The 16,235-nt window shown below is 40.4% G+C and overlaps 3 protein-coding genes across 4 annotated transcripts in view; 1 reads left to right on the top strand and 2 right to left on the bottom strand.

Moving 5' to 3' along the window:
• Positions 1-4,239, top strand: part of slc7a2 (solute carrier family 7 member 2) — a 33,467-nt gene extending 29,228 nt beyond the window's left edge. For both annotated transcript variants that reach the window (XM_080417010.1, XM_080417009.1), the window contains exon 13: positions 163-4,239. In XM_080417010.1, coding sequence (XP_080273136.1) covers positions 163-368 — 206 coding nt within the window. In that variant the 3' untranslated portion in view covers positions 369-4,239. The remainder of the gene's footprint in view (positions 1-162) is intronic.
• Positions 1-16,235, bottom strand: part of fgf20b (fibroblast growth factor 20b) — a gene marked incomplete at its 5' end in the record, with an annotated part of 338,476 nt that overhangs the window by 164,915 nt on the left and 157,326 nt on the right. The window lies entirely within an intron of this gene.
• Positions 14,039-16,235, bottom strand: part of pfdn6 (prefoldin subunit 6) — a 4,044-nt gene continuing 1,847 nt past the window's right edge. The window contains exons 3-4 of the mRNA XM_080416393.1: positions 15,302-15,426; positions 14,039-14,298 (exon numbers count right to left, since the gene is read on the bottom strand). Of these exons, the coding sequence (XP_080272519.1) occupies positions 14,178-14,298; positions 15,302-15,426 (246 nt within the window). The 3' untranslated portion in view covers positions 14,039-14,177. The remainder of the gene's footprint in view (positions 14,299-15,301; positions 15,427-16,235) is intronic.

Raw genomic sequence — 16,235 nt, 5'->3', positions numbered from 1 at the left:
AAAAACACCACCAGGGGGCTTAATGAAGTTCTATCAACCTCATAGACACATGAAAAACTGAAAAAGTGCAAAACCATGGCACCACCTCTTTAAATATTCAGTTATGTTGGTAATTGTCTTCTATGGATATTGAGGGTAACAGTTCTCTCATCCATCCATCAGGCTTCCTGATCTATTTCGGCTACGGCATGTGGCACAGCGTAGAACGACAGCGCCACCTGCAGAGTGCCGTTAGCAGCAGCAGCAGCAAGAAAAGCACCACCAAGAAAAAGAGCGCCCCCAAGAAAAAGAGCGCCCCCAGCAGGGAGAAGCAGGGCGGTGCAGTCCAAGACAAATCCATTTGCCCAGAAAAGACCAGCCAGTGTTAAAGGAGCCTGGGATTCACCCAGAGACTCTGGGATTCAACCTGAGACTCTGGGATTCACCCTGAGACTCAAGGCTTTTTTTTTCAACTACAAGAACTAAGTGAACCGTGCAGTGCAACTTATTCCACGGATTCAGGATGTTTCCCCCTGACGCTACAGCTCGGTTTCAGATAAGGTTCTCAGAACCTAATTTGGGCCCTGCTCAGGAGGTGGTACTAACCCTTATGTTCTGGGAACCCAGAACTTATACTTACACCAGTGATCTACAAGCTGAAAACGTGTCAGGAGGCGATGCGTAGTGAGCTTGTAGATCGGCTATTTCCGCTTTTTTTTATGACTTTTTTATTTTATGACGTACCTCCCCCTTCAGGAATGGATCTGGTTTTCATGGAAACGTAAACAAAACGAACATCACAGAACGTCACAGGTTCTGGAAGGTTCTGGGTTGTACCCTTCGTAGTGGAAAAGAGCCATCAGAGGCCACCTAGTGGACACACAGTATGACCGTTTACTAACCCCCTCACATACAGTACTATAGACACAGTTCGCCATTCACCAGCCAAATGGGAGCGTCGGTATTCTGGACCCGGTGGTCATCTTGTGACAGGAAGTAGCTGTCTGGGACAATGTGATGAGGTGGTCGGGTGTGTGGACACGTGGATGGTGATGACATCATACTGGACAGTAATGACATCACACCGGATATAGTGATGTTACAAACACACGTCTGGGATCAACTCACTTCTGCACGACTGGCGAGACTAATCCATTTGGCATTCAGGTGGGGAAAAAAACAACGTGGCAGCAACCAGAAACCACTTTCTAGAACACACACACACACACACACACACACACACACACACACACACACACACACACACACACACACACACACACACACACACACGCACACGCACACGCGCACACACACACACACACACACACACACACACACACACACACACACACACACGTCAGTTCTGAATGAAAACCAGGCTTCCCCCGTGTGGAAAGCCTGCTGACACCAGGTTACACAAACACAGGTAACACACTGGACAATGATGACATCACACTGGACAGTGATGTAAAATCAAACAGGTAACACACTGGACAATGACCGTGGAAAAGCTTTCCATTTGATCCAAACTTCTAAGGTAGTTTGTTGTGATTGTATTTGTCTTTTCCGGTACACTTTTTGTCCTATAAGCCTGTTTGTTTTTTTTCGTTTGTTTTCTTTTCCTTTTAGGTGGGTTAATAAGTAGCATACCACATTTAAAATCTGCATTATCCTTTCAAAGGTTCAGCATTTTACTGAATGGAGATATTTTCTTTTTATATAATTGTGCTTGTATTATAATGCTATTTGCTGGGAAAGCACTTATTGGTAACATTCTCTGACATACAGTGATAAGCACACTTACGTGAAAACAGGTAATTGACTAATTAACAGGCCTGCGTTGGGGGGGGGGGGCGCTTACTATGTCAAGGTAGATGCATCCGTTTTTTCTAAGGAATTTGTCTTATCAAAGCTGATGCCTCGCAATCCATTCATACAAGATCACGATGCGCGGTGAGCTTGTAGATCGTCTATCTTAACTATTTTTGAAATAGTTCTTATAAGTGGTTAATTCATAATGTATTTTTGTAGGTTTGGGTCTCGGGGTCCCTTCCTAGACATGTAGTGGAGTCAAAAGTACAATATTTGTCTTTGAAATGTAGTTGCCATAAGTATAGGCCTATAAGTATAATCATAACATAAGTTTCCAAAAATAAAATATTCAAATACGCATTTACGTACAGTACTCAAGTAAATGTACTTAGTTACTGTCCACCACTGCTGTAAGTTGTCTGCACATAAAAGACACAATGTATTCAGATACAGATGTATTCAATGTGTGCAGATGAAATGTGCCATCAACCGGCTTGTGTACATTATATTAATATTTACGATATTCAGTGTTTTCTTCACAGGTCCGTATCATTACTGTTCCCTCAGCATACATGTGCTTTGATGTATTTTATCCACATAAGCTGTTACAATCAGTATTTGTGTATTGTTTGATACTTAAAGGAGGAGTTCACCCAAAACATGACTTATTTTCTATCAATTGCACACCCCATGAAGCCTTGAATTCATGGATTTATTTTTGTTTTTGTGGCATTCCTAAGCCAATAATTTGATGACCGGGTATGTATCCGGTAGGAGACACAAATAATCTGCTTTGTGTCTCCTACCGGATACATTAGCCGGTAGGAGACGGGAATCAAATTATTGGCTTAGGAATGCCACAAAAACCAAAATAAATCCATGGATTCAAGACTTCATGGGGTGTGCAATTGATAGAAAATAAGTAATTTTTTGGGTGAACTACTCTTTTAACATTCCATACCAAGAGTATTTTTCTCTTTCTCTATTTTCTACTTGAGTGTAACAAACAGACTGTACGCTTAGCTTCGTCTGACATATTTTTTTAATGCGCTCTTCTGCAATTACAGACAGAACATTACATTAACTGTCTGTAAAGTCTTTACACCTAATGTGTTTATTAACTGTACAGCGTTTTAATTGCAAGTGAACTGACATTTTGTGGAGTAATAGTAGTGTATAAGTATTAAATGTTCTCTCCAGGTTTGTGTACCTTCCTGGGCTACTTAACAGCAGCGGTTCCCAACTTGTGGGCCGGGGCCCAAGGGTGGCCCGTGAGGATATTGCAAGAGCGTCCCCAAATACTTGGCAAAACAAAAAGATTTGTATGATATTTAAAATCTTGACCACATCATTTGGTTCTGTTGAGCGCTCGTGGGGAGGAGCATGAACATGGTCATGTCTTGCTCATGGACACCACGACACATAGCCGGGACCCGGGAATCGAACCTGGGACCTTCTGTTTCCTACTCATTCAGCTATGGCCGCCACATAAAGTTATTTAATTAGTTAGTTAGACTGATCCAAGCTGGAAAACAATCGATTGATTGATCATTAAACATGCTCTGAAAATGCACGCGGCCGGTCACCCATCTGACCCCTTAAAGGGCAAGAACCAGAGTGAACCAAGTCATGTCAAACTACCAGACATAGTATCTGAATTTTATAGGGGTCCCTGGCACCAAATCTTTTCAAATGGCGGTCCATGGCCAAATATGTATCCATTTGGGGTTCCTTGACATGGACGTTTTTCACTGTCTTAAAACTTCAGACATCATAAAAACCCTTTAGAAGTTTAGATGACTCCATGTCCGTCTCTGTAATCCTCTTCAACACTTAAACCCTCTAGAACTGGACTTGAGTTATGACTGTACTTTGACCGCTTTCTTCCTCACCAAATCTCTTATAGCCGATCTACATCAAATAGCCGGTCTGCTATTTTTGGCGAATGTTCACCCCAGAATAGGCATGCTGGGGTTCAAGTGGTTCAAAAGATACAATGAGACTGCGGGATATTGATAGCCGATCGATGAGGTTGATCGATTCAAATCTTGATAGGATTTGGGTGGACTAAAACAGTAACTGTGGAACACTACGTGGAGAGTGGAAAATGTGGGAACAAAATCAACACAAACGTTCTCTTATGGGGGTCCCTGGCTCAAAATAGTTTCAGATGGGGGTCCGTGGCCAAATACATATTAATTTGGGGGTCCTTGACATGAAAATGTTTGAGAACCACTGGTTTTATTAAGGAACCTTCACACTAGCGTGCATAGAGCATTTATCTGTGTCTACAGAACTACCGGTATATTATGGGATGTAAGCTGTAGTTTTATAGTGCACATATGTAGCTGTAATGAAATAGCATAGTATTACTACTAGAAATACTAGCACTGTATTAACATTGTAACTACACTGATAAAAATAATAAATGTATTTTGCAGTAACTGTCTGGCTTACTTCTTTCTTTTTGTGGGCTGGGCAGTGGGATGGTTAACTTAAATTATAATTATTAGGCCTTGTGCAAGAGGAATCTGGATGGGGCACTCGTAACACAATAATGAGACAGACAAGATTTCAGATTTCACACCTCTAGGTACAATGGCTCTGTATAAAGAAATCAGGCGTATGCAAACTAGTAGTCATGAGAACCAACTAGTAGTCATGAGAACCTGGTCGACTGGGATCTCTACTATGACAGAAATTATACTAATAATGACTATACATATATCTTTTAGAGTTCTCTTAAATGGATATTACACATTTTCATCATTATTATTATTATTATTATTATTATTGTGTTAGATGTAATTATTATAATTATCCACAATAACTTGGCCCATGTCATTACTGCCATTACCTCCCTCTCCTCTGACTCCTGCATCATACCACAAACTGCCTAACATGATAACTTTAAGATGAGGGCAAAGCAACTACTTTCATTTGACAGCTTCAGTCCATGATGTGGGACTAAAAATAATGTAATCATTTCTCTATGTGTAGCCTATTGGCCATCATTCTCACTTTCATTCCACCAAACACACCTGATTAGGTAGCTGGATGGTGCATTACTTGTTTTAAACTTAATCAGTACTAGTAGTAGGCCAGTGGTTCTCAACCTTTTCAGGCCACGATCCCCCAAAATAATCATATTTGAACTGGGGACCCCCCACCCTGACAAGCACTTGGAATTGTAGGGATTACATTTAGTTTGACTCGGTTCCACAGATAAATATTGTGAAAATAGCCGACCTACAAGCTCGCAAAGCTGAGCGTTGTGAGCTTGTAGGTTGGTACCCTGCCCCCCTAATAACATGCATGCTTCAGCAGCAAAGAAGTGAGAAATGATTCCGCAGCTTCAGCCAGGAGCCAGTTTACTTAATTATCACATTGGAAATAGGTGGAAACAATTAACCTGACTCTGTGCAAGCTAAGCTAACAAAAACTCATGGAATGAACACATCTCAGGTCAGTTGTGTAGCTAATCTGCACACAACGTGAAGTGTAAAAGCAACACTTTATTGATGGGGGAGTGAATTTATATGCTTGCTGCCAGTCTCAACTCAAGTCAGTTTGTTTGCAGCTGCAAGGTTAACCAGGTTGGAGGGCACTTGACAAACTGACTGAGCCAGCCAGCTCATTTAAATTATGATTATAAATAATATTACTGTGAAATTATAATTATTTGTCAAATTTTCGTCTTGAAAAGGGCCACGGATGTTGGGCAGGCCATTAAAAAAATGGCAGGTTCGCAAGCACCAGGAAGGTGTGTCCATTGTCCAAACCTTATTTTTAACTCTATGGTCCAAACCTAGCCCTGGTTCAGAGCGTTAGTGAGTTCCCTCTAACGCCCTGGAAGACCCCTCGCTCTGCGCTTGTACAAGGAATTCCACTGCCCTGCGAGTGCTCAAGAGTAGTGAAAAAATATGTCAGCGAGACGGAAATTATTTTTATTTACTCCACAGTGCCCTCTACAGATCTGGAGGATTTGAACTTACCATTAACCAAAATCTGTAGAGGGCACTGTGGAGTAAATACAAATAAAACGTTTGATTCTGTGAAAAAACCTTTTTGAAAACGGCAAAACAAAGGGTATTTATTGCGAACGCGGAAGAGGCGCCTCCGACCAAGTGGAGCTTACTATGTAACCCTGCTCAGGTTGTGGGTCTGTCTGTCTGTATGTCTGTATGTCTGTCTGTGTGCATGCACTACCTATGTAGAGGGCGCCAGAGTGCAGGAATTTAGACAATGCTCTGATTTAAATGCAACACCACACACACACACACACACACACACACACACACACACACACACACACACACACACACACACACACACACACACACACACACACACACACACACACACACACACACACACACACACACACACACACACACACACACACAATGTTCTCTCCCCCCCTCTCATCACAGTGAAATAACACGGATTACAAGTCCGTAAATACACAATATTTTCGAGCTGCGTTCGCTTCCAGCGTTCGCGCGTCTTACTTGTTAAATATAGTATATCTCTGCTGTTCGGCCGGAACCAGCTAAATCCAAAATGGTAATTGTTCAGGAAATGAAAAACAAAATATCAATTTTTCAGAAAATGAAGAAAACCTTATATTTTTAAAACAAAGCAATACTGCCTCATCAAACTTGGTATTGTGACTTTATATATTATCAGATACTTGCATGTGTCATTATATTATCACCACTTTACCCAAATCCAGTGCAAGTGGAGTTAGGAGGTTTTGTCCATCATTGATAAGAACAGCTGGCAATGGATCTCAAAGCTCACAACACATCACAACGCATTGTGAGCTTGGAGATCAGCTATTTATGGTGAGCGCCATCCTCATATACTATAGATCAAGCTGAATTCTGTACTTAAACAACTTTTATTTTAACATGCATTGTAAACAACCATGGATCTAACTGTTACCACTGTTGTTCTTCTACAGTTGAGTGCAACAAACAATTCTGCCTCAATACTCAATCATGTATTTAACAAAAGCGATCATGGCACACCAACAATAAAAAAAAATGGCATATAAATACAAAATACATTCATGAAAAATAGAATCTTTAGCCTATCAAATCTGTAGCCTACTGCACTAACAATAACAACCACAGTTGAATTTACCTATCATATACCTATCAACATTTTATTATCACACTGTTGTGTGTTGTGTGTTGCGTGTGTGTGGTGGGTGTTTCTTAGTGCTTTAGATTGTCATAAAAGCTGTGAAAGTCTTTTGGCATGATCTCCTTGAGCTCTTGGAGATGTTTGAAACAAACTCCTGCACACACTCATTCTCTGTCCATTAACATTTAAAAAGAAAACACGAGCAGATGACCTTTGTGAAGACACCCTTCTCTTCTTTACTGGGGTGACATCTATCAAACCTTGCACATACATTCTCTTCTCTTCCCAGTTTATGTTCTCCCAAAAGCATTGAAAAATCTTCTCCCTGTCTGCCTCATACAGAGCAGAGCTTCTCGAGAGCCTGAGAGGAGGGGGGAGTTGTTTGTTTTTGACAGACAGTTTGAGGGTCCAATGGAGTTAGGAGTTTTCGTCAGAGGCGCTTTTTAATACTTTTCATATGTTATTATTTAAAAAAAAATTACACAGATGTAATTGGGTCTCCACCGTTCAATAGCATTGATTTATGAAAAAAAAAAAAAAAACTGAAAAAGGACGATATCATATAATTAAATATAAAATAAAATAAAATCACAGAAAAAAATGTTTAATGGTCATGATTCACCAGGACCCTGGATGGCTTGATTCTAGGCTTAAATGAATTGATATCAATATTTTTGGAAATGTCAATGGGAAAAATGCATTGACTATTTTGAAGTGGAACCAGAAAATGGCCGCCACTGCTATGCCCTATACCTACCACAACATGCCCCCTCTGGCCTGGACTGGTACTACTGGTATATTCCAAGGATATCACAAGTAATGAAATCAAAATGTGGCTGAATCCTATGTGTGTCATTCTCCATGTCAGGGCCGACTGGGTCGTGGTGACATCACGTCCCTCTCTCCACCGTGCAGGGGTGCAGTTCCTCTACAGTTCTTTCTTGTCCCCTCGCCCTGAAGACGCCAACGCAAAGAGAGAAAACGCATTTAGTTCACTCTAAACACAGCCATTCCCCAACTAGTGGGCCCCATAATAACTGGCAAACATTGAAATGATAATTTAACATTAATATAAAATAAAACAATGGCAAGGTAATTTTACTTTAATACCTTGAAAAATGTTGATACTGATAGATAGGAACTTGATGTATAGGTTGGTTCCATCGATCAAAGCCAGAACACAATCGACTGATCGATCATTAAAATAAAACATGATCTGAAAATGCAACACGGACCACCCATCTGACCAATCGGCTGCCGTGTTAAGTGGTCAGATGGGTGGGCCACGAAGAATTTCGAGAATTTCAAGTGGGCCCCTGATCCAGAAAAGGTTGGGAACCGCATGCTCTAACGTTTATCGGATGTCATTGTCAGTATTTCATACCATTTCACATTCTTAACCCATTAAGACCGGGGGAAGCATCTGTGTCATTTTAGATTTCTTTGGGCTATTCAAAAATAGCAGATCTACGAGCTTGTAGATCTGCTATTTTTGAAAAATCGTGAAAGTTTGAGCAAATCTTTGAATATATATATATATTTTTTTTTAAAGCAAACATTTTTAACTCAAAGCAAACATTTTTAACTCAAATCTTAGCTTCTGGGGGGATTCTACAAATGTCTTCTAAATCGTAGTGTTTTTTTTTTAAATGTTGCTATAATCAGTGGTTCTCAAACCTTTTCATGTCAATGACCACCCAAAATTATATGAATTTTGGCTGCGGAACCCCCCCCCCCCCCCCATCTCAAAATATTTTGTTCCAGGGACCTCCCAGAAGTTGTAACAGAGTTAAAAATGTGCGATATAAAAAGATATTCAAAGATTTGCACCCATTTTCACGATTTAAAAAAAAATAGCCCAAATAAATCTTAAAAATGACACAGATGCGTTCTCGGTCTGAAAAGGGTTCAAATAGATACTCACAGAAGACACGTGTCCACTTTGGGCACACCTGTAAATGGAGTACAAGCACACAGGAGAATAAGAATCACAAACCAGGGCTTCAAAAACATCTACGTGTGTGTGTATTCATTCACGGTACTTCACGATACTGAGTAACTTACAGGAGAACAGGGAGAGGCTGTCGGGTCGCACAGCTCAGCATCATAGACAAGCAAGGCGTGTCTGAGGTCTGCTGGAAGCAGTCCTGGGCTCCACAGGACAGAGAAACGAACCCGGTAGGAAGAGCCACTCTCCAGCAGTGTCACCTGAGGGATGACAGGGCACCTGGAGACAGAAAAAATGTTATCGCTATTTTACAGTGGTGGAAAAAGTACCCCAATTTTTTACTTCATCAATGGCATCAAAACTGCCATGCAGAAACACTCTAAGTAAAAGTCCGGTAATCAAAATTTACTTGAGTGAAAGTACTAAAGTATTGGTATCAAAATGTATCAAAAGTAAAAGTACTCATTATGCAGAACGTCCCTTTTCAAAAGTTATCATGTCTAAAATGTATTAAAATCTTTTGAAAATAGCAGATCTACATCGGTTATTTTCAAATATCCAAAGTTTAAATAGGGCTTTTGTAATAATAATCAAAATCTACAAAGTAATTAGTAACTAAAGTTTTCAAATAATTGTAGTGGAGTAAAAGTACAATATTTGCGTCTGAGATAGAAGTGAAAGTATAGAAAAATGGAAATACTCCAGTGAAATTCCTCAAATTTGTACTTAAGTACAGTACTTGAGTACATGTACTTAGTTACTTTCCACCACTGCCGTTTTATCCTTCAGTCTTTCTCTCTTATTTAAAAACACATGAACCTTTAGTGTCCCCAGTATTCTGAGAAAAAATAGCAGGTCTGCAAGCTCACAACGATTGTCGACATGTGAGCTTGTAAATCGTCTATTCTCCCCAAAGAGAATTATTGACGTAGATATGGTGTAAAGGGAAAAAGCAAGGGGGCCTAGTATAGATGCCTGGAGGACCCCGGTCAATGAAGTATATATACAGCAGGTTTTAAGTGGTTAAAGGATTTTACATTCATACAAAGAGACACTAACTAAACTACAGTAATAATAAAATGAATCTTCACGTTATAGCTGCTGGTACCCCACCATACACTCCAACCCTCTCTTTCAATCAATTGTGGAAAGCATCGGCTGACATACTTGTTTCGAATGAAGTCGGTTCGCAGGGCCAGTGGAGGTTCACAGGGCTCTGGCGAACGAGGGTCGATGGTGTGAGGGGTCCAGACGTTGACCAGGACGAGCACAGCCCCTGTTGGGGGCATCATTTCCTCTAAAGTCCCTTGGACATACAGGACATAGCCTTCCACCCATAGTCCTGGGTCAGGTTCTGTGAAGTTGGAGTCTTGGAAGAAGCTCCACTTTATTGGTAGACTTGAAAAGCCACCTTCATTCAAAATAATATATACAAGATACAGTTTGGAAAACAAATTAGTAATATAATAATAATGACACGACATTTTAACTAAAATGTACATTTCTAAGTACTGTATTTATTAAAAGTATACTACATCACACAACACAACAGACAGAGTGTTATACAGAACTCGCCCACAGGGTTGAGCTGTTGGCCAGCCAATAACCCAAGACACCCCGTAAAAGCTGTTGGGCACCAAATACATTATTTTTCTCACATAATACAATATTGCCAACTTGTACAGTAAGTCTCGTCATGCCGTACAGAAACTGTACTTAACGGGTTTGTGGTATCATGAAAAATATTAGATATTAATTAAGGTAATATGAACTATCCCAGCATCTAAAGTTTCATGCAAGCCTTATGGTTACTGAACATAAACAGGTTTGTATATGAGGACATCAGAGACAGTTTACCTGGATAAGCAGTTAGTATCAAGGGCATGAAAAAAAAGGCTGAAACCATGGACCGCATCCTGCACCTCAGACACAAACCTGTTGAAAATGTAAATAAAAAAAGTATAACATTTAAAAAATAAAATAAAATAAAAAACATATTTTTTTATATGGGGGAAAGGGGTTTTAGAGTAACTGCAGCATTGTTACACAGAGCCTAACATCACAGGTTCACTGCAAATGCAACATTTTAAATAAATACAGTATATTCATTAATAGTCTAGTAGTAGCCAATAGAATATTATTTCTTCCCTCTCCACTTACCTCGCAGTCTTTGATTTAAGATTCTTACCTCTGCAGGTTGAGAGATTTATAACAGCGTTAACGTAATGTCAGTGACGAATGGGTGTGGCGCGAGAGAGCATGTGAGCGGGTGCTCGTTATCTCATGCACCTGCATGTAGCCTTTTGCTTGGATGGATGTATTTCCCAAGCAAAACGCCTTTTCCAAAACTGCGCCAGGGAACTTCAAGGCCACATTTGAAGGCCCTCAGTTTGAGGGCCTTCAAATCATCTTCAAATGTGTCCAGTGACAGAGTCCAGTGTAAAATCCATTTAACTCAGTAGGATAATAGAATGCAATAGAAAGAGTGTACAAATATACTATAGGGTACAAATGGACCCTTATAAAATAATCAATATAATAGCAACACCATCAGGGCAACTTTAAAAAAAGGGGATCAGTTGATTCTCTCACTCACTTGCACCCCTACCCCATCCTTATCTCTCTCTCTCTCTCTCATTGACCGAAACTTCACTGGCAACAAACTGTCGTTTACATTCTGTGGATTGCTACAAAAAGAAAATAGTATTATCAAGATAGCATTTGTACGCTCTCAGACACAGGGTTTAATTATACAGTGTACGGACACGTTGTTCAATTCCCATGCACCTGTTAGCAAATAGAAATACATGCTCATGCTTTTCCAGAGGCAGGGTAAGGTCCAATCTTTCTCCAATACATTTGGGGAATAACGAAACGTCAGTCATGCCCCCTCCAGCCAACGCTGGGGTAGGCCTGCATGGGCCCTGCGGGTCGCAAGCACTCCACAGGGGGGCGAGGAGGAACGCTCCAACTCTCCCCCGACAAACTGCACAGTAGGGAGAGAGCAAGGGAGAAAAACCTCCTGCAAATGACTTTGGCCGTGGCACAACTGTATGTGCCCTTGCAAAGAAGAAGGTGAAAAGACCCCCCCCCACGGAGGGAGTTTCATGTAGCTCAAAAGACTAACAGTGTTTGGAATTTCAATGCAACCCATAGCATATGCCTACTGTAGACTAATTAGCTACCTTCATTACATGTCTTTAATTTTAGTGTCTAAATGTTCTCTTACTTAGAAAAGCAAGAAAATAGAAGGACATGGTAGTGCAGCCAGCTTTGTGGTTTCACCTTGTGATTCTAGTCTAGACTGATGTCATACAAAACTGAAAATCCCCACTGCAGACCACATACCTGAAAGTTGCAAATAGAGGACATTTAGTACTCCTTCCATTCAAAGAGAGACAAACATTGTTCATTGTTTGTGAACTGGCCTCAAGGTCCAAGTCACACCATGACTCACTGCTGTTTTTGCACTCCTGGTGAACTAGGGATGTTTTTTTTTTTTTTTTTTTTTTCAATCGTTAGTTGAAGCTCGTTAACGATGAATTTCTTGATCAGTGCTTCTGAGGACAATTGACAATGTAAGCAAAAGAATCAGATTTAAGACTTCTCTAACCAGAAACCATGGTTTAACAACGATTACAAACAAGGCCACAACCCCATATAAACTGGTTCACAAACTGCAGACATTAGGAATACAAACCTCTCTTGTCTGTGGATGATGGCTTTCTGACCGATAGACCTTAAAAAAAGGTCAGACTGGGCCATCACACTGGCACACTCAGCACCGGTGTGCCTCAGGGTTGTCCCCTCAGCTCAGTCCTTTACATTGCTGCTCAAAGTGGGGTCCCGGGACCTTCAGGGTTCCTTGACCCTTACAGGTCTGTAACTCTGAGAGTAGACAAATGAAACCAAATGGACCAGGTCAATTTGATTCCATTAGTACAACTGAGTTAAGTGACAAAGTGAACCTCTATAATACGGTATAGAGGTTCACTTTGTCACTTCACTCAGTCCCCATGAGAAAACTTGCCTACCAGTTTTCCTCAGTTTAGTCACACTTTCATGGTGACAATCTCTGGCACTTGTGTAAAAGTCAACAAATTCTAACATAGAAATGTTAAATGCTTTATTAATGTGAATGATTGCATCATCACATCAAGGAGAGTACATGTTACTTGACTAGGCTGCTGCAATCCTTTTTTGTTTTGCTAGTTTATTAGCATTTGTTTTTCAGAAATGTCTCAAATTTTTACAAATGACAAAATACATAAAATGACAAACCAATTATTCTGTTTATTTTTGAGCCAGTGTTCTTATCAGGCATATAGGTGGCTTTAGAGACCATAATATTGAGACCATGGGCCCTACAGTACACTTTTGGCACGTCAATTTGGGGGTTCTTGAAATGTATTGACTTATTTGGCCACAGACCCCACATCTGAAAATATTTTGTGCCAGGGACCCCATAAGTGAAAAGCTGTGTAAAGATTCCACATCTAGATCTTTCTAATATTTTTAGCCTAAGTATAAATTAGGGTTAAACTGATTGCGATGCTTATCATGCTATGTTAACACATCTGGCTGGGAACCCCCTGGAACTAAGGACTGATGGTGGTCCTGAATGTTTTGAGTGCAACTACCCGTCCATCCATCCATCATATCTCTCTCCCCCCCCCACCTGGAACATGTTAAAATAATGTTAGCAGTTGGAGGAATATAAAAGAAATAAATAATTTTTTGTATTAAATAAGAAATGATCTTTTATTTTTTTACAACAGAAAACAGAAACAAGCACTGCTGCAAATGTGGCAAATTTGGGCTTCATGTTATCCTACATTAATGGAATTAACATATTGCTGAATCTTCTGTGTGTGTGTGTACTGTATTACTATACTTGTCAGGGCCAAATGTCCCAACACAAGTATATATGAGAATTTGAGAAATACACATTGTGAGGACCATTTCCCAGGTCCTCTCAAGAGAACTGGTTGTTAAGTTTAAATGTGATTTGTGGAGTTAGGCTTACAGGGTTGGGTTAAGGGTTAGGATGAGACATTTGGGGTTAGGTTTAGGGGTTGGGGTCAGAGGTTTCCATATTTAATACTTAATTGTGCGCTGATGTCATGCGCTGAAAAATAGACAATCTGCTATTTTCCGGCTATTTTCAGCTAATTTCAATGCCTTCCTAAAATTCTGGTGCTCTTTTACAAGTATAGTAATACAAACTGTGTATACGTGCGTGTGTGTGTGTGTGTGCGTGTTTGTGTGTGAGCTATGTCTGACGTCACACTTTGCCCGGGGTGCGGCCCTGTGCTCTCTGGTACTCCTGCTGCAGACTGGACAGAACTTCTCGATGCGCTTCTGATTTCTTCTCCATGTCCTTCAGAAGGGTCTCGTACCTCTGACTGCAGCCCGACAGGAAAACAAAAGGAACATTAGAGAAACCTTTACAACTACCACGAAGAAAAGCTTCAACACATTGCTTGCCTTTGTAGCTAAACTGAGCGTCTAAAGAGGAAGTTTAGGGAGGGACATTTTTTTCTTATTTCCACACATGAGCAGCATTCCCCTTTAACCTATTTTGGCCGAGAACCCCTATTTGTAACTATACCTTTCAAGACGGGAACCCCTTTTGGGGTTCCTGTTGCTATGTACAGTAGCCTATATAGCAACATAATTTTTTTGTAATTTTTGAATACATATTTAAAGTCTGGATTTAGAAGGCGTTTTTAGAATCGGCCTCAGGTCTAAATGGGTTAAACATTACCTACTTAGTTGACCGGGGTCGCCCAAGGCTCTATACTAGGTCCGCTCCTTTTTTCCCCTCTACATCGAATCTAAATTGGCGGTTATCGCTAATCACCCTAGAATTTGGATGCGTTTACTTTAAATAGATTAAAGCAGGGGTCTTCAACAGGGGGTCCGGGACCCTTAGGGGGTCCTCAGAGACACTGTGATAGTGACTTTATTTTCTATTTCACATTAACCACTTGAACCCTCGCGTCCCTATTCTGGGGCGAAAATTAGGCGAAAATAGCCCATCTATAAGCTCACAACATGTCTGCTATGCGTTGTGAGCTTGTAGATCGGCTATTTTCGGCGAAGAGGTTTGGTGCAGAGGGAGAAAAAGAGCAGACCAAGTACCAATCCAAAGGTCAAGTTTACAAGGTACTGAGGGTTTAAGTTGTTAAATGTCTGAAAACACACATTTAACATCATGAATCCAATATGTAGTGGGGATCCCTGCTTCATCTCTCTCTCAGCTAAGGGGTCCTTGGTCTGAAAAAACGTTGAAGACCCCTGGATTAAAGTCATGTGACAGGGCTGTGTATTTCTCCACCCAACCATAAACACAAACATTGTTGTCAATTCATTATGTGTTTTAATAGAACTGAAAAAGAAACTCACATCTCTCCGTTAATATATTCTAGCCTCTTAGCAACGGTAGCTTTGGCTTCATCAGCATCTTGCTTCACCAGAACGGGCCCAATAAGTTTATAAACTGTGTTCTGACTGTCCAGCAGGTCCAACTCCTGAAAACACACAGAAAACATGCCATTACAAGAGAGAAAGTCAAATTTGTATCATATGACTTGATACTTTATTGCATTGGTGGGACATGGGTCCATGAGGGGGTCTATGAGGGGTTCCCAGGTTAAATGACTGATAGTTAGGAACCAAATGGACCCTTAGGGGTCTGTATCCACAGTGTAGATTGGAGTCACAAAGATAGAAATGGTATCAAATGGGGTCCTTGAAACCAATAATAATAATACATTTGATTCATAATGCACTTTACATTTGAAGAAAATTTAAAATTTAAAAAGGTTGAACACTGCATAGTGAGTACACTACTGATGTACTTACATGCTATAAACTATATCTGCATCTAAGTTGCAATACACTCCCTTGACAGCCCCTTCATGAAACAGAAACGTCCTATCCGATTGTATCAAACAGCGATAAACTCATCAATATTACAGCTGTACGGAAAGCTTGGGTTATCATCTTCGTATCTGTCAAGTTTTTGTTTCATAAAAATCCACCGTTAACATGTGATGAGCAACTTTCTGTCAATTAATTCCATGCATTGATTATTTTTTCGATGTGTTAGAGTTTGGAAGTGCTTGTTGTAAATAGCTCAACATCCTGGGTTCCACCTGCTTAGAAATTGCACATCATACAGGACGTTGAGTTATTGAAAACAAGCGCTTCCTAACTCAAACACACAGAAAAATAATGGCTGCACAGATTCTTTTCACAGATCGTTGCTCATAACATGACAACGGAGGATTTTTATGAAACAAGGACTTTACAGAGTAAAGAATGATGACCCAAGTTG

The sequence above is a fragment of the Gymnoscopelus braueri genome (genome assembly GCF_963280865.1).
Source record: "Gymnoscopelus braueri genome assembly, chromosome: 20".
Taxonomy (NCBI): domain Eukaryota; kingdom Metazoa; phylum Chordata; class Actinopteri; order Myctophiformes; family Myctophidae; genus Gymnoscopelus; species Gymnoscopelus braueri.
The sequence above is the reverse complement of the archived record's forward strand: the minus strand, read 5'-3'. Positions and strand labels throughout refer to the sequence as shown.